Source organism: Drosophila bipectinata, chromosome 2L (assembly GCF_030179905.1).
Source record: "Drosophila bipectinata strain 14024-0381.07 chromosome 2L, DbipHiC1v2, whole genome shotgun sequence".
In the NCBI taxonomy this organism is placed as follows: Eukaryota; Metazoa; Arthropoda; class Insecta; order Diptera; family Drosophilidae; genus Drosophila; species Drosophila bipectinata.
In genome coordinates this window covers 22,563,043-22,581,336 of record NC_091736.1, presented here as the reverse complement: position 1 = coordinate 22,581,336, position 18,294 = coordinate 22,563,043, and the positions used below count along the sequence as shown (strand labels likewise).

General features: G+C 43.0%; 1 protein-coding gene across 6 annotated transcripts; it reads right to left on the bottom strand.

Annotated features, from left to right (window-relative positions):
• Window positions 1-1,015: 1,015 nt before the first annotated feature.
• On the bottom strand, window positions 1,016-16,357 carry LOC108127045 (probable RNA-directed DNA polymerase from transposon X-element). Of its 6 annotated transcripts, none has more exons than XR_011441914.1 (6): window positions 16,258-16,355; window positions 9,847-10,119; window positions 8,255-8,321; window positions 4,259-4,433; window positions 2,448-4,203; window positions 1,016-2,393 (listed from the first exon to the last, which is right to left on the bottom strand). XR_011441914.1 is itself a non-coding variant. In XM_070276819.1 (6 exons), exon 6 carries the CDS (start codon window positions 3,176-3,178, stop codon window positions 2,627-2,629), a length of 552 nt encoding a protein of 183 aa, XP_070132920.1. In that variant the 5' UTR covers window positions 3,179-3,246; window positions 3,311-4,203; window positions 4,259-4,433; window positions 8,255-8,321; window positions 9,847-10,119; window positions 16,258-16,356; the 3' UTR covers window positions 1,016-2,626. The 6 variants fall into 6 exon arrangements, 5 of the variants coding, with proteins under 5 accessions (XP_070132920.1, XP_070132919.1, XP_043069641.1 ...); XM_070276819.1 differs by having other exon boundaries at window positions 1,016-3,246; window positions 3,311-4,203; window positions 16,258-16,356; XM_070276818.1 differs by having other exon boundaries at window positions 1,016-4,203.
• Between the last annotated feature and the right edge of the window lie 1,937 nt (window positions 16,358-18,294).

The following is an 18,294-nucleotide window of genomic DNA, read 5'->3' as shown; positions in this document are numbered from 1 at the left end:
AAAATCAAAATTTTGTGCGCTGGCTTCAAAACAAAATCGCACGTACACATGACCCCGTGTATGTGAATGTGTGACACGCATACATATAAAAAACAATCCAAGCGCAGACCAACCTTCTTCGTCGCGCTCCTTTCAGCGACTGAGAAACAGAAAGCATTCTATGAGAATATGAGCGTAAGATGAACGAACGATGAGCGTAAGAGAGCATAAGAAATCCTCTCTGGGGCCTGTCGCAAGAAATTTTTGCGTCCATTTTCGTTGTATGAAATGGGTTGTCTATATGCTGTATGGTTAGTGATTGAACCAAAGATTATAAAGTACATAGATGAGACATCTCATACAAAGAAACATTTTTATGGCGGGTTCCAGCGCTGGAACCCGCTGGAACGAGCGGGTTCCACAACGCGACAGGTTATGTTTGAGAAATTTTTTGGCGCGACAACAAATGTGGGAAGCTTTGTGGTAGAGTGCTTGGCTGGTGTGCAGAGTGGAAAGAGTTCAAACCAGGCTCGGGACATCCACTTTTTTTAATTTTAAATATTTTTGTATTTATTCTTTTAATGTGTTTTCCAAAATATATAATTCAATAAAAAAATATCTTCTACTATCCTTACTCTTCAGCTCTTTTATTGGTATGGATTCTCGCGCTTACTTTAACACCAATTTTAAGTATTATTAAATCAACTTTGGGTGTACCCTAGATGGAAAGTGCGAGCTCCTTATTCTTGGGGTCCTGGGTTCGATTTCTTTAGTAGGGGCAGTTGTTGGGGGCTGATAAAGATTATACGAGAAGTAAACGAAACAAAAGATGCTTCCTCTTTAACGTTATAAATCAATCTCTATTTTTTTCTCTAATGTTAAGCCTAACTTATCTTAGCGGCGAAGCGTGTTGAATTCGCAGAGATTTCGCCCCCGCTCCGCCCTAGCCTATCGTATACCAGATTAAGACAACTAACAATTCAAGTAAACAATAGCAGTTCAAATATAAAAAACTCCAAAAATTTATTAAAACGGCGTATCCGTTGACAGTCTCGGTCGCATAACACAGAATAAAAAAATTAATAACAGAATACAAAAATCGGTCCCTGTAACTCTGTAGCATTTTTATGTACGTATCCGTAAGGCCTGATAATAGGACATCTATTTTTTTTTTATTATGACAGGGGTAAATTTATTTATTTTTCATTTATTTAAAACTGTTCAACAGGGACAACCATTAAATATTATGACAAAACTTTGCTTATGTGTAACTTAAAGGTGAAAAAAGAAGAACAAGAATAAGAATGTCTAAGAGTTATTCCGGGTGAGGTCCAGCGGGTAAGTTCTGCGCAGCCTTCGCATCTGTCCGCTGTTGTCGAGGAGTGTGGTCGTTGGGGTGGTTGTGTAGTCTCTGGATGTACTTGCTGCTTCTTCTCTGTATCTCCTCCTTCACCCTTGGGAAGCCAATCACCTCGTGGATTGTCTGGTTGTTGTGGTAGACGTGGGCCCCAGTGGCCATACGGAGGGCTCTATTTTTAAATGTCTGGATAGTCCGAATATTAGTCTTGCTGGCCGTGCCCCAAAGTTGGATCCCATATGTCCAAATTTGCCGAATAATCGCCTTGTAGATTAGGATTTTCGAAGAGGTCCTCAGCTGTGACCTCCTACCCATCAGCCAATCAGTACGCCATAAATCTTACTGCTTTCGCTTTTTGACTAGGTGAGGCTTCCAAGTAAGCTTTCCTGTCTAGCGTGAAGCCCAAGTATCTTGGGTTTTCTACCTGTGGGTTGGGGGAGCTGTTGAGGGGGACCGGTGGGAAATTTCCTAAACGGAGAGAAAATGTGGTGGCGGTGGATTTATCATTATTCACTTGAATATTCCACCTTCTCTAGTTGCTCCTGCATGACAGCATCTGTAGCGTTGTCAGTAGCTGCCAGGAAGACGGTATCGTCCGAATAGGTCGTTGCCATTATTTTGGGGCTCCGCAAGACTGGGAGATCGGCCGTGTAGACATTGTATGATAAAGGGGCCAGCACGCTGCCTTGGGGGAATCCGGCGCGGACTTCCCTGAGTCCGGAAGTGGCCTCTCCGCATCTGACTGCAAATTTTCGGTCCTTCAGGAATAACTCCAGGAAGAAATAGTAAGGTCTGGGCAGGTAAGTCTTCAATTTAAGCAGGAGACCGGAATGCCAGACCCGAAGGCTTGTTTGACGTCCAGCATTACAGCCAGTCAGTACTTCTGGGTTTTGAAGGCGTCCAGGATATACTACACCACACTGTGCATTGTTCCGGGGTTCCGTGGGACAGCCTGAAGCCAAACTGGTGATTGGGGATCAGACCAGCCTTGTCCAGTACTGGCAATGCTCTACTCAAAAACACTCTTTCGAGTATTTTGGAGAGTATCGATAGAAGACTAATCGGACGATAAGAGGCAAAATCGGCTTCGGGTTTTCCGGGCTATAGTTACCTGAGCATGTTTCCAGTTGGTCGAATAGTACCAAATATCCAAGCATCTAATGTAAATGTTCGTCAGTATCTTGATGCTTGGAGGTGGCAGCAGTTTAAATGCGGTTGCATTCCATCCATCATCGCCCGGGGCCTTGTTGTTACTCAACACGGAAATCGGGGCGGATGTCTCCTCTTCCGTCACAGGTGGTATTCTGTCGAGAGCCCTCGTGCAGGCTCGGCCAAGAGACGTTCCGTTCCTGCCTCCTCTTCTGGCGAGCAGCGGTAGAAAAGGGTGAATACGCTTTGCAGGTGTTCGGAGAACGCGTTGGCTCTGTCCGTCTCGGACCTGTACCAACCGCCGTCGGCTCGCTGAACGGGTGGGATCCTCCTAAGAGGACGTCGTATGCTTTTCGTGATGCGCCACAGATTGTTTTTTGGGTCACCCGGTTCCAACTGTTCATCGAACCCGTCGAACGCTTCCTTCCTCAAGTCCGCCAAGAGTTCAGAGAGCCACTTGGAGACTCTATTCAGGTTGGTCATATTCCTCGGGTTTCTGGACAGCATCCAGACCCGCCTGAGTGGCCGCTTTTTCAGCTTGAGAGCCGTGACGTCTGGATTCCAAAAATGGATATCGCTGTCAGTGGCTCTCGGGCGGTTGGAAAGCCTTGGAGCTGCCTCGGCTGCCGCAGATTGGATTTTTGCGATCAGTTCCTCGACCAGAGTTATGTTAAGATCCTCGGCAGAGCACATCCAGGACTGGAATTTCCCGATGTCCGTCGTCTTATAAATAAGCTTCTTCCGGGCCGACCTTTGGATGGCTGGCGTGTATAGGGAAACGTCAAGAGCGCTGTGGTCGAAAATAAGGTCGGTGACTTCTCGTACCTGGATTCCGGCCGAGTCCAGTCCTCCTGTGATGGTGAAGACCAGGTCATCTGGGATCTTCGACTGATGGCTCACCCCCGCGACCTCTTCCGTATGGGTGGTTGACAGCAACTAGGTCGTATCCTCTGAGGGTTAGGTAGAATCTGTTTGTAAAATGGGTCTCCGATATGAGGAGAATATCGAATTTTTCAGTTTTACAGTAGAGCTTTACTGCTGGCCTGCTTTTCACCAGGCAGATGGCGTTCAAAATTGTGACGTCTAGTCCCGTTTGCATAAGGACTTGCAGACAGAGGCGATTATTGGGTCATTTCTCTCGAACATGGCCTCCATTCTGGACATAGCCGCGTCCAGTGGATTGCCTGGCGGGATTGGGTTGGCGTTGGAGCTGGACATTGTTAAATTTAATTGACCACTCGACCGCCACTACTGAGCTGCATAACGACTTTATTTGGAACGCCTCCTTATGTTTTTGGCCCGCTCAGTTTAACAAAAAAAAATGATTAGGGGTTTCTTGGTACTCCTTTGTGTGGAGTTAAGTACGTCTTGACTTTGTGCCCGAGGCGGTTGAGTCCCTCTTTAATATCTTCCAGATCAGTCGAGTAATGGAGGCCCTTGACCAACCGGTAGCCGCGTTCGTCTGTGGGTTGGAAATTGTGGAACCTCTTTTGATTTTCGCTTCGGGGTCATGACACGAATGGAGTTGTTCTGCTCGGCCTTATAGATGACCTCAACCTTGTTGTCTAGGGCGCTAGAGATGGCCTTCATATTTGTTACGTCCGCGATAAAAATCGGTGGTGGCTTGATCTCCTTGCGTGCTTTGACTACTTTGTCGTCCTTCTTGGGGGACTTAATAGAGATAGGTAACATTTTACTGCTAACACCTAATCTATTTCCTAAATAAATTTAAAATGTAAGCTGAAATATTAAAAATTTTATATAATTTCTTACGCAATTTCACTTAATAAGGAATACCCGGATTTTGTTAGGGTAGACAGCCGGAAAAGTTAGAAAATTCCAAATTTTGTGCGCTGGCTTCGAAACGAAATCGCACGCACACATACACCCATGTATGTGAATGTGTGACTGTGTAGATTGATCTTCTTCATCGCGCTCCTGTCAGAGACTGAGACACAGAAAGCATTCTATGAGAATATGAGCGTAAGATGAACGAACGATGAGCGTAAGGAAGAGAGAAAGAACTCGCTCTGGGGACTGCTGGGGCCTGTCGCAAGATATTTTTGGGTCCATTTTCGTTGGATGAAATGTGTTGTATATATGCTGTATGGTTAGTACTTCAAGTTACACAGAAGCCAAGTTTTCTGGCACAATAGTTAATTGTTGTCCCTGTTGGACAGTTTTCAATAAATTCACCCGTCACAATAAAAAATAAAAATAAAAAAACAAGAAAGCAAAGCTAACTTCGGGCGGAGCCGAAGTTGATATACCCTTGCAGTTAAAACCGGATACATATCGCAAGCATCGGATTTAGTTGGCCGATCCTAATGAAATTTGGTAGGTTGACCAAAAATAGAATCTATACTAAGTCTTCAAAATATATACTATATCTTCAAAAACACGAAAGTTGGGTCATTTCCGATCGTTCAGTTATATGGCAGCTATAAGATATAGTCGGCCGATCCTTATTAAATTTGGCATGTCGTAATGTGTTGACAAAAATAGCTCTCGTGTCAAATTTGACTCTCAACTCTCTAACTCTAAAAACACCAAAGTTATACCATTTCCGATCAATCAGTTATATGGCAGCTATAGGATATAGTCGGCCGATCCCGGCCGTTCCGACTTATATACTGCGTGCAAAGGAAAGAAGGGTGTGTGCAAAGTTTCAAGTCGATAGCTTTAAAACTGAGAGACTAGTTTGCGTAGAAACAGACAGACGGACAGACGGACTTGCTCATATCAACTCAGGAGGTGATCCTGATCAAGAATACTATATACTTTATAGGGTCGGAGATGTCTCCTTTACTGCGTTGCACACTTTTGGACTGCAAAAGTGCATGGGCATTATACCCTCTGCATGGGTATAAAAATGCAAGTCCACTATTATATTATCATCGTACACAGGTAGCTTACGACACTATGACTCGTGCGTGAATATGGACGACCGTGTTTTTCCATTACCCTCCAATGTAATCCAAAGTGGCAAGCAATTACATTGTTGCTATTACCAGGACAACGATTAATTACAAAATAATTAATCAACTTTATTACCCATTTTCATTTATGTGGGCCCACACGTACATACGTTATTAGATGTTTTAAGTCGAGTGGCAAAAGAGTGGATCCCATATTACAATTTCAATCACGCTCACAATTTTATTTGGTTTGTCGGTAAAATACGTTCTGAAACGTCGGTGGCTTACTTTCTGCAGAGATTCTAGAACCGTCTACTGTTGAATATTCGATCGATCTATATCGATCACTTCCAATAAAGGAAGTGATATAGCTGAATTTAGAGTTGAATTGTATTTTCCAAAAATATAAATATCAATTCTGCTAAGGAACAAGGTATCCTCCAATATGAAATAACATTAAGGAGAAGGCCACCGCTCCGCAAGGGGTTCAAAAATCGAAATGAAACAAATTCAAAATTAATGAACTACTCTATTGGAACGAATTTTACAGGCAGGACTCGAAATAATTGATTCATACTCAAGACTCAACCTCAAGATTCTTGTTAAATATTTTTCTAAAGAATGGACACCTTAGAAAATATTATTTCTAGTTGCATAGTATTTTGATTCCAAAGCCATTTTTACAGTCGTTTCGCCTTCCAGATCGTGAACGTCAAACAGCTTAGTTTCACACAGCAATTTCTGTAAAACATGTGTATGTTTAATATTGAATACTAAGGAAATTAATGTTATTAACCTACCTTTATTTGCAGATAAGCTAAACGATTATCGAATAATGCTTTATGGTCTAGGCTCGGTGAATTTTGAAGTAAATGTTCTTTAAAATAAAAAATAGACGACGCGTCCATGCTTTCTAATGTACCATGCACATAGCTTTCAAATACTTTTAATCGCAGGCTGCTGCCCATAACCATCAAATCAAAAGTGTCACCGTTAGTTTTTGTATTGACATTAAATAATGAAGAAAGTGAAAGTCTTAAATTAAATGGTGAGTGAATTTCGTGATGAATCATAGATAGACTTTTTTTTGTGTGTTGTAGATAATGTTTAGGTCTGTAGATAAAGCTAATTTGTTTCTCATCAAATAGAGACTGATGAGTGAGCCCCCTATTTTTCATAAAAATAGGAACTCTAACAGCAGCCGTTTCGTTTTTTATGTCTATAAAAGCCAGTAACTTTATATGAAATGATGGCATGAGTTCATTTTTGAATTTTTTTATCGGAATCGCTATTTTAAAACTTTTGTCTAAAAGTACTTCTTTAGGCAAAAGATGTATAAGGGCTTCATTTTCATAAAAGGTCCATAGCTGCCAATTCTTGTAATGCAGACTTGACTGAATTTTATTTAAAAATACGTGGATAATGACATATATAAAGTTTTTATTCAAATGTGTTTCCGGAATTTGTTTCAGAACCCTAAAATTTTCATCCCAGACAGGTTTCTGGCGAAGAAACTCTGCAGAAACATTGAAAACTTTATTTAAGTTTTCACTGTATCTGCCTACAGAAATTACGTGTTGTTTTTGGTACTCTCCAGTTATTTTTTCCTGTAATAAAACGAACTTTCGCTTTAATCTATCAAAGCTCCAGATATTTTTTAGCACGTTTTGAATGGAATCAAGTGTAATGTCACAAATCTGTGAAGGTTTAACTGTATTATGCTCTTTTTCTAGTGAAAAATCAATATACTGGAAAATATTGTTCTGACTTAAAGAAACCAACTGTTTACTGTGCTCTAGCCAAGTACAAACTTGAATTCCTGGCACTGTTACGGATGAAGTTATTACTATGCACTTATCAAGCTGTCTGTTATATTCAAATTCCAGTCGGACAACCACCTCACCGTTAGTGTAATAGAAATCTCCATTTTTGCTTGTACCATCATAGTCCAGCCATTCCGAACCAGTATGATAAATCTGTCGCTGTTTTACTCCAAGAAGATTAGACAAGAACCACATATCCACTGTGCCGTTTTTAAGAAAAACCAAACATAGATTGCGATGAGGTAAAATTCGTATAAGTCTCACCGAAACGGAGTACACACAAAACAGCTCAACATGATACGATTTTTCAATATTCTCCGTCGCATCAGTATTGCAAAGCAACGTAAATATATGACCACCAATACTAAAAATGTGGCATTGTGTGGAGTCTTTTATGCCAAAAAGGATATTCATAAATCTTTTTTCCTTTTCTGAAATTTTCACAGAGGTTAAACTGTACTCGTCCCTGAAGCCGCTCTCAAATATATTATTCTTGTCGAAGGTTATATTAAATGAGTGTTGTAGTGTGCTTTCACCTTTTTCTAAGTCAGGTAGATCAAGATAAGTCTGCAGAAGCAGTTGGTGGTCTTTTTCTCGTATTACACTAAATCCTAAGTCTGTTAACGCAAGACAACGAACTCCCTTGAGCCATCCTACTAAATGCAAGGTTTGAAATGAACCAAAGCAGTAAATGGCTCCATCAGACATAACAAGCATCGTATTAAACTTTAAGGTGTAAACGTTGCGGAGTACGCATCCTTCTAACAATGGCAGTGGAATCCGAACTCTGGACATTTTCACTTTATCACTTCCTTTGGGCTTTTTAAAACAAAAGTTAAGTAAATAACTATAGTTCCATGTAATAAACACAGACTTGCCAGCATGTGCACTGACCAGCCCGCAAGGCTGAAACAAAGAATCATCCTCTATGGACCATTGGGTGTTTAAAACCATCTTGTTTGAGTCATATTCCATAATACTCATATTTATCCTATGAATTATATTTGAATAAAGACTTTTCTGCATACTCTTTCTTTAGTTGGGTACTGTGCCCTCTCCACCAAATTTTCACTTTTCCATTTTTCTGGTCTTGGACTGGAACAAAAAGAACCGAATACACGATTATTTTATAATTGTGATATTAAAAAAAAAAATTTCGTAGAGTACAAGGGTATATTGTATTCCTGTAAATATATAAACATATGTAACATAGAGTAGGAATCGATTCCGACCCCATAAAGTATATATTTTCTTGATCAGCATCAACAGCTATACATATATAGCGTGTATTATAAAGACTATAAAAGATAGAGTTATAGTTAGGATTTGGTATGGAGACTTCTCCGCCATTCGAGTGTGTTTCAGATTTTTTCCACGCCCACTTTCACTCTCCAACCTGCAATATTTTTATAGCCCCCGTAGTGCCAAACCATTCCAATGGCTAATTCATACCTTTAAGGATGGCTTCAGTTGTTATTTCCAAGGCACAAAAGTGCTTTGCTATTGAATTGAATTGAAAGTATGGGTAGAAGAGATGAATACCGATGTTGTGAAACTCGACTATAGCGTCCTATTTCATTTTTATGGTCTTTATTAAAGTATAAATATTTAGCAAAAAAAATTAAAATTAAAAAAAAAAGTATTTGTGGCTTTTTTAAATTAAAAATTAGAAAAAAAATGATTATTATTATGATTATATCATAATAAAACCAATTAATTAAAATAAAAATCTAAAAAAAAGTCCCAAGCTTCTATCTTCAAATATACGAAAGTTGATATTTCTACCAAATATTATTTCCGATCGTTCAGTTATATGGCAGCTATAGGATATAGTCGGCTGATCCTAATAAAATTTGGTAGGTTGGATCAACTGACCAAAAATAGAATCTGTACTAAGTTTCAGCTATCTGTACTAAAACCCGATATATATCGCAAACATCGGATATAGTTGGACGATCCTTATGATTACATCATAATAAAACCAATTAATTAAAATAAAAAATCTAAAAAAAAGTCCCAAGCTTCTTCAAAAACACGAAAGTTGGGTCATTTCCGATCGTTCAGTTATATGGCAGCTATAGGATATAGTTGGCCGACCCTCATGAAATTCGGCATGTAGTATTATTTTGCCAAAAAAAGTGCATTTGAATGTCGTTTTTTAGCTATTCTCTCTCTAGTTAATATATATACCCAAAACTATGTGCATGAAAGACAATCGGGTGCCTAAAATAGTCGGTATTTTTCGTATGCACTTAATGTGGGAGTGGCATACTACCGTTCTCCGGCCAGCACACAATTTTCGATTTTCAATAAAAATTGAATCAATAAAAATTAATATACTAAGATAGGAACAGACAGGATATATTTTAGCCGACCTCCCTTGAAAGCCGAATGATCTTAAGTTGCATGTGGATGGTGCATGCATTTTAGGGGAGTGAGCAGACGCATATTTTTGTTGCTCTCCGTACAATAGTCTATATGTTGTATGTTAGTGATTGCATACATACATACTTATAATGTATAATTGCATATGTATAATGAGACTTGTAAAATACTTTGGATAAAGACACAAAAGAAACTCATAAGTTTTCATGTTAAGTTGTCTCATATTATTACTTACTGTTTTATACGTTATTCAAGTTCTCGTTGGACGTTTGAATAGACTTGCTAAATATGTATAAATATATTTACATTTGCTACCATTTCGCATTATTTAAATTCGAAATTATTTTCTGAAGCTAAAGCCATTTATATGAGTCTCCTTTACTCCGATTAGTTCAAAGCTGTTAAGGTATCGATACTAATATCCACATATCGATGCTTACATTTTTTGATTTGGATCGATACACATTAACGATATATTGCACTTCCTGCTTAGGACAAGGAAGACAAACTAGAAGAGAGTAAAAAATGTTTATACAAAGTACCGAGACATAAATATATATGTATATATATATATAAATATATATGTACATAAATATAATAATTTAGAATTCTATTATAGCTTAAATAAATGTTGTTTTTGTTGCTTTTAGATTTATAAAATTAATTTTCTTGTTTAAAACTATAAATATAAAGCTAGAACATTTTGTTTGTAGAAATAAAATTCATTAATTTAGTATGAATAATTTATAATCACTTTATATATAATGGATTAGTTATGGATTAATGGATAATAATCGATTATTACTTTATAAAAAAAATAAAATAAAAGTATGAAATACATTTATTTTTCTATTCCTTCATAAAATCTGGTAAACCCGAACAAGCCCACTGTTTACGTGAGGGGCCGGTGTGCCGCAACTTTAAGAGCGCACCCGCGCTGAAGAGCGCACCAGCACTGAAGAGCGCACCCGCGCTGAAGAGCGCATCCGCGCTCGCCCCTCTTTGCGCTCTCGCTCCTTCGCCGGCCGTCGTCGATCGTAGTTTTTCTATTACTTTTTGTACTAGTTTTTAAGCAATTAATCTCATATAAGCAGCCGAATAAAGCTGAACGCGTGCTTTACACTAAACCTAAAGACGCCCCCGACTTTCCACTTTTCAACCCCATTCTGGAATCTTTTGCGGAACCAACGCCCCCCTACAAACATTGGTCCTTCGAGCCGGATAATTACTGGATTTTCTTCTGCCAGCAGTTCTTGGCATTGTTCCGCCAAAAGATAAGTACATTTTTCCGTCCCCATCTCTCTGCCGGTCTTCAGCAGTGATCCGAACATTAAATTTCGTTCACACTGCTGCAAGATTGTTTTTCCCTCCGTGTCAACTCCAAGTCCGAGTTTTCCGACACAACGGCAGGTTGAGATTTTGTAATAATCTATAATAATCTTAAAATTCGGCAAATTTTTCTATCAGTCTCCGTTTTGTGTGCTGCCCATATTCCTCGCCGTTTTCGGCCTCTCCGTTACCCATTCGCTTGCCAACGGTGGAGGCATATGTGCATCCATATACATACATACACACATACATATTTTGTTTTGGTGCAATTAATCCGCGAAAAATTCGCAAGTGAACAGTGAAATTGTGTGGTGACAAAAAGAAGGCATAATTAATATTGGCCACCGGTGTGAATTAGTTCCGGAAATTCCAAATTCACCGAACAGTCCGCCGCTGTCGTAATATTTGTTTTTATCTTCCTCAATCAGTGTCATTTTTTACACCACATAACTTTTCTGTTCCCCCAATTATACAGTCCACTTATCAAAGCTCCACTGTGCCAACATATGCCCACATGCCCTTACATATATCCGTACCTGCATGCATGTCCATATATTTTCTGCCTTCAATTCCAGGAAATATATAACCGATAAAATTTAACATATACAGTCCACTTATCGAAGCTCTACTGTACCATCATATGCCCCACATGCCCTTGCCCTACTTGCATGCATGTCCACATAATTTCCAAATATTTTCTGCCTCCAATTTCAGGAAATATATAGCCGATAAAATTTACAAAATATTTTACATTTTCTAAAACCAACAATTATAAACCGCCATTTCACTACAAATCCGTGATTGTGTCGCTTAAATTCTCGACCTAGCCGTGTTGTGTTTTTCGGTTCTGTTTATTTTTCTTTGAGGTACGTACAGGGTGCCGACGGCATAACCGGCTGCATAACAAAATAGATTAAAAAATCAATTAATTATAAATTTGTGTATTTATAATTATAACTACGAAAATTTATTTAATTCTTATTGTCCGTTCGAGCAAAGGGCCAGGGTTTAATTCACCTTTCCGGCCACTCAATAATTAAAGTCGAAGATTTAACTATCGGAAAATTATAATTAATTAATTTAATTATCCACCTTCTGTCCGAATAGAGCCGCGGTTTTTAATTCCATCTTCCCGGCTTCGTGTTAATTAAATTCAATTAATCAAATATTTAGGTTTCAATTCCACCGTTCCAGTTTCGTGATAATTAACCTCAATTGATTAAAAATTAAGATTTTCCACTCCACCCTTCTGGCTCCATCATATTTAAATCCGACAGTTAGCCAAAAATTAATTATTTATATCTATGTGTGTTAAATTCAAGCCAAAGTTAAGTCCACCTTCCGGCTCCGCAAATTCGAAAATAGTTAAGAATTTAATCTCTCAGTATATATTAAATTCAGTACGAACCACACAAGGCGAAATATACATGTATGTACATATATAGACCGTCATCATTTTTTTCCGAACAAGCACGAATTTTCCGGTACTTTTTCCATTTTTTCGTGCCTCCAACTCTGCTTCTACTCCGCATCAGGCAACATCCGCCTACAATCCGAACAAACCTCGTCTCCTTTTGGGTTTTTTCTGGTGCCTGAAGTTTTTCTTTCCACATTCGAATTGTGCCGCACACGACTTTCCTTTCCACATCGGCGCCACTAGTTCGCACTTGCTCCTTGTAATTGCCTTTCATCCGCGATCTCACCGTTCTCATCACATTAGTGCGACCGGCCACCACTTCGTACGGGGCACCTGTTGCGCGAGTCAGTCGACAAGCGCTGATCAGCGAATTGGACTCTGAGAATGCCCACGGGAGACGACAAAAAGCCGCGTTCGATCCCAGCCATCCGTTTGGACAGATCTCAATCCGCATCTCCGCGGACGCCTCTTTTGAAGCCTAAGGCTACCAGTGTCAGTCCAAGGGCAAGGAGTGACGAATCCGTCAATACAACCCCCGGTCCTTCACAAAGGCAGACTCACTCCGTCGCAAAAATGGCTCCAAGTGCGGTCGAAGTGGCGTTGAAAAAGTTCATCGCCACAACAGATCGAATTATCCAATTTGAGGCTAACATAAGTACTCCGGGCGCCCCAGAAACGGAAATAGGCTCCCAATACATGTGCGAAGTTCATCGGGACCAAATTCAGGCACTATGGGAGAAGGTGGAGAAGAGCTATGAGAGCTGCTCCGATTTGCTAGCCGTGTCCGACGACAATGCGGCCGCCTCGACAGTGCTGGAAGCGAAGTACAGCTACTGTTACTCCGTCTATTCGAGATGTATTGCCCAGCTTCGGGAGAAAATTGCTTCCCAATCCACTCAGGCTCCCGTCAATGTCCACACGCCCGCGCCTACAGGCTGCCGGTTACCTCCGGTGGATACCGAGGTCTTCGCGGGTGATTATCTTCGGTGGCCCACCTTCAGAGACTTGTTTACGGCCATTTACATCCAAAACTCGCGGCTCACCCCGGTAGAGAAGTTGTTCCACTTATTGTCCAAGACAAGTGGTGACGCCCACGCCATTGTTTCTAAGGCTCCGCTTACCCATGAGGGCTTTGTCGCCGCATGGCAAAGCCTCACAGACCGCTTTGAGAACCGGCGGCTATTGGTCAACAGCCAGTTGAAGATCCTTTTCAACATCCAGGCTATTTCTCAAGAGTCCGGCGTCGCGCTGAAGGAGCTGCAAGCTACCATTCAGAGTTGTTTGACAGCCCTAGAAATGTCCTCCGTTAATGTTGAGGCTTGGGACTGTCTCCTTGTATTTATGATTTCGTCAAAGCTCCCCAAGGTCACACTTTCTATGTGGGAGCAATCCGTACATAATAAGGCCGAGATTCCAACATGGAAGGAATTAGATAACTTCCTGACAGAGCGCCATCGCACTCTGGAGGCCATCGACGACGTCAGGCCTAGTGGCTCCGTGCAATTTCCGCCAAGGTCGGGACTTCCTACTGCCCCTGCTCGGAGGCTCACTTCATACGAGACTCGAGTGGTTCCGGGCCAAAAGGGCTGCGATCTCTGTTCGAGGGAGGACCACCCCATTCGCTTATGTCCGCGTTTCCTAGAAATGGATGTAAATGGGCGCTCTGACTACATAAGGAGGAAGCAGTTATGTTTAAACTGTTTTGCCCGAGGGCACCAGCAGCGAGACTGCACGAGCGCCCATACCTGCTCCACATGCCACAGCAGACACCACACCCTCTTGCACCGCGGCAATCCATTCGCAACCGCTCCAAGTCCGCCTACGCAGCTTACCGCTCCAAGTCCGCCTACGTCAACAAACGGCCCCGAGGATCAGTCGAATGTGCAGGTGTGTTTCGCTTCCGGGTCAGGAGCCGTCCTACTGGGCACGGCCCTTATCAACGTGTGCCATTTGGGGTGCACCGTCCAAGCACGAGCACTGATAGACTCAGGCTCCGAAGCGACGTTCATAACGGAACGACTGTTCAACCTCGTCAAGCCTCCCTTCAAGACGATTCAAGCCCAAGTTTCCGTCCTTAATCAAACCATTTCCGCGCAGTCTACTAAATTGTGCCATTTCTCTATTCGGTCGCCGTCAAGACCCGGGCTACAATTAGAGACTGCGGCTTACGTTCTTCCGCAGTTGGCAGGAAATCTGCCATCATATCCGATTTCGCGAGATCGTCTCAAGGGGCTGCCCAATATTACCCTGGCGGACCCCAACTTCTTTGAGAGCTCCCAAGTCGATGTGTTATTAGGAGCTGACATTCTTCCGTCCATTCTCCTCGGTAATTCCAAGGCTAATATCTGCGGGTCGCTTCTCGGTCAGGAGACCATTTTCGGATGGGTGCTGACAGGCCCATTATCTCCAGCCAACCCCCGCAGCGTGTCTGTTTTTTCCGCACGAGTTGCCCGCAGCCTCGGTGACTCACTGGTTCAGGGTTTCGATTCCGGATGCGAGCATAATTCTGTTACGACTCCTTCTTCGATTTACACATCGCATCACGCTGCACGGTGGCAATCAGCTGATGATCCGACTGATCCGGGTCTAATTCTAGATTCCAAGGTCATATTCAGCACGATGTCGCCACGCCCACGCAACGCCCCGTCACTGGAAAGCAGATGTACTCGAGGTACACTATCCTACCGATGCCGAGTCTGCAATGGGAGTCATCCGTTAAAGAAGTGTCGGCGCTTCCTACGCCTTAGTGCCGAGGAGCGGCTCCGAGTGGTTCTCGTGATGGTTCCCGCTATTGCTCGAGCTGCCTGGCCCACGAGCACTCCGACGGATCCTGTCGGCGTGGGGACGGCTGTAAGACGTGTGGTCAGGATCACCACACGCTGCTGCACCCCGGGACCAAGGAGCACCGGTCACCGCCCACGGGAGACAGTACACCTGGTGTCTCGCTCTCTCGTCGGCCGTCATCCGCCAACTCCCGGCGCGGTTCGGGTGCTTCTCGCCCTGCGTCCGCCATTTTCCGGCACTCACAAGCCGATCCACGGCCATCGACTTCCCGGCACTCGTCGGCAACTCCTCGGCATTCTTCCGCCACTGGCTGGCAGTCGTCAAGCGCTCCACTGCTTTCGTCCGCCACTCATCGGGTGCCGTCCACCGCTCTTCCGCCCGCGTCATCCGCGCCTAGGCAACTTTCCGCCTCTCCTATCGTCGCTGCTGAGACGGAACAGCGTCAACATCGGGACCCGGATTTTCGACACGGGGGCCTTCATCGACCATGTACGCCCTCTAGCTGCAGTGACGCATAGCTAGCGACGAGGGATATGTTGCAACCCGAGCGATTGCAAGGGGGGGAGGATGTTTACGTGAGGGGCCGGTGTGCCGCAACTTTAAGAGCGCACCCGCGCTGAAGAGCGCACCAGCACTGAAGAGCGCACCCGCGCTGAAGAGCGCATCCGCGCTCGCCCCTCTTTGCGCTCTCGCTCCTTCGCCGGCCGTCGTCGATCGTAGTTTTTCTATTACTTTTTGTACTAGTTTTTAAGCAATTAATCTCATGTAAGCAGCCGAATAAAGCTGAACGCGTGCTGTACACTAAACCTAAAGACGCCCCCGACTTTCCACTTTTCAACCCCATTCTGGAATCTTTTGCGGAACCAACGCCCCCCTACAAACACCCACATTGACCGATTTGTAGAGATATTTCTGTATATTCTGATTCCTGGTTCCTATCAGGTCACATCCTCAAGGGTTTTTTTTATACCTGTCGCCGCTTGGCCGATCACGGGAAATGCCTTTAACGTTGGACAAATAGTTGGAGTTCGATTCGTTCGTTCGTTCGTTCGTTTTATTCTAGAATATTTTAAAATATCTACTTAGCTCTTACATTTACTTAATTGGCTAACGTACCGCAGTTTTCTCTTCCCTCTCCTTGTGATGGCGCAAATCGGTGTAATTGCCAAATATTGTTTTCCTTTTTACCCGATTTTAGTGCGACCAAATAACCTAAGCTAAATACCAGACTTCATAATAATACTGACTTCATAAAAATACTGACTTCATAAAATCCTGACTATCGATAGCCTAATCCGTTCCGCGACATCCTCACCCCCGTGAAGCAGCAGCATTCACCACGTCCAGGACAGCTAGCTTCGAAGCGGGACGCATTGTCATGGCTCGATCGTTAGTCCTCACTGCCGCTCGACGAGGTACTCCATCTTTCCCGGTGAACACCTCCTCCACGACGCCTCGTTTCCACTCCCTTCGTGGTATGGCTGGATCACAGACGAACATCAAGTCTCCTCGACGAATGGGCTCGACGTGCTTGCACCATCTCTCCCTGCGCATCAGAGTCGGCAGGTACTCATGCACCCATCGCTTCCCGAACCGATCCTGCATCATCCTCGCTATGCGCCACTGCTTCCTGGTAGCGCATCTCACGGGCTCCTGTCCGTCATCCTTGGGAAGATCTGGGACATCGGGTGCTCCCTTCAGCAAATCGTCGGGTGTCAGTGGAGTCTCCTGGTCCACCGTCACTGGTAGATGTGTGAGCTGACGAGAGTTCACTATGCTCTCCGCCTCGATCAGCAGGTTCTCCAGGACGTGCTCCTTGGGCGCGAGTTCTTCATCGTTCATCGCCAGCACCTTCTTCACACACTGCACCATCCTTTCCCCAGCGCCACCCTCAGCTGGGTTCGCCGGGCAATTGAAAATCCATTCGACTCCTTTAGTCGACAGCTCGCCCTGGATCCGTACAGGCTCGAACTTTTCGCTGAACCTCTCGTCCTCGTTCCATCCTTCGCTCGATCTTGACCAGCTCTCCTCCGGTGCTTGTAGAAATGGTGGACCCCTTAGCCATCGCGAATCGATGCTCAGGTCCACGGCCTTGCGCGGCCTCGTCGCGTCATCTGCCACGTTTTCGGCAGACGGAATCCATCTAATCGAGACGGTCCTCTAGATCCATACCTTCTTGTTAGTCCAATTAGGATCCTTGGCGTCGCATTGTTGTACGGCTTTACAGGTAGAAGCGCATTCGCCTTCACTGCCTTTACATCCTCCCGACTCATGCTTTCACGCGAAGTTAGCTTTCCTTTCTTGTTTTAATAGTCTTCGGGGCTATAATATTTGGAACTATTTGTTTGTTTGAAGATTAGTTAAAGTGTGGATGGAAGAGATTAGTAGCCGGCTGAGGAAATACAGTCGGGAAACTCGACTATAGCCGCCCTTTCTAGTTTTTGTTAAAAATCTGTACTTTGGAGGAATTTGTTTGTTAATTGTCTGGGTTATGAGTTGTCGTCGCATTAACGGGTCAAGATGACTTTCTTGAGGGGCCCCAGATGTAGCACGGACAAAGCGAGAATGTACTTTTTAAATAAGTCACTTTGTGTTCTTCCATCTAAATAGCTGGAGGTCTGTATGAAATCCCAGATCATTCAGTGATTCACTCAACAAGAGTGAGCGATTAACTGAATCAAATGCTTTGCTGAAGTCTGTGTAAATGTGTAAACAGTCTGTGTAAACATCAGTTTGAAAGTAGTTTCGAAAGCCATCTATGACAAAGGATGTCAACTGCAGTAAATTAGTGGTGGTGGAGAGACGATTAATGAAGTCATGCTGACATGGAGAAATGATCGAAGAGCAAAGGTATTGCAAATGAGGAGTAATTAAATTTTCAAATAGTTTTGTAATTGCCGACAATTTAGAGATGCATCTGTAGTTAGTAGCATCGGACTTTTTCCCTTTTTTATGCAAGGGAATTATAAAAGTTTCCTTCCACCACTAAAACCGAGGTTCAAAGACAAGTTTAAAAGTCCACGTAGAAGTTTGCACAGAGCCCTGGCACAGTATCTGGCACACAGCCTCGTACTCCATCTGGGTTTGGCAAATAAATGTGTTTGATCCTTAGAAGATAAGATATTAAAATATTCTCGGAGAAACACGGACAGA

Bases quoted from the DNA above. Each gene is read 5' to 3' on its own strand.
- LOC108127045 (XM_017243865.3), bottom strand. From the start codon at position 8,252: ATGCAGAAAAGTCTTTATTCAAATATAATTCATAGGATAAATATGAGT. The intron at 6,145-6,203 runs GTAGGTTAATAA...CATGTTTTACAG, and splicing joins TAGCTTATCTGCAAATAAAG to AAATTGCTGTGTGAAACTAA.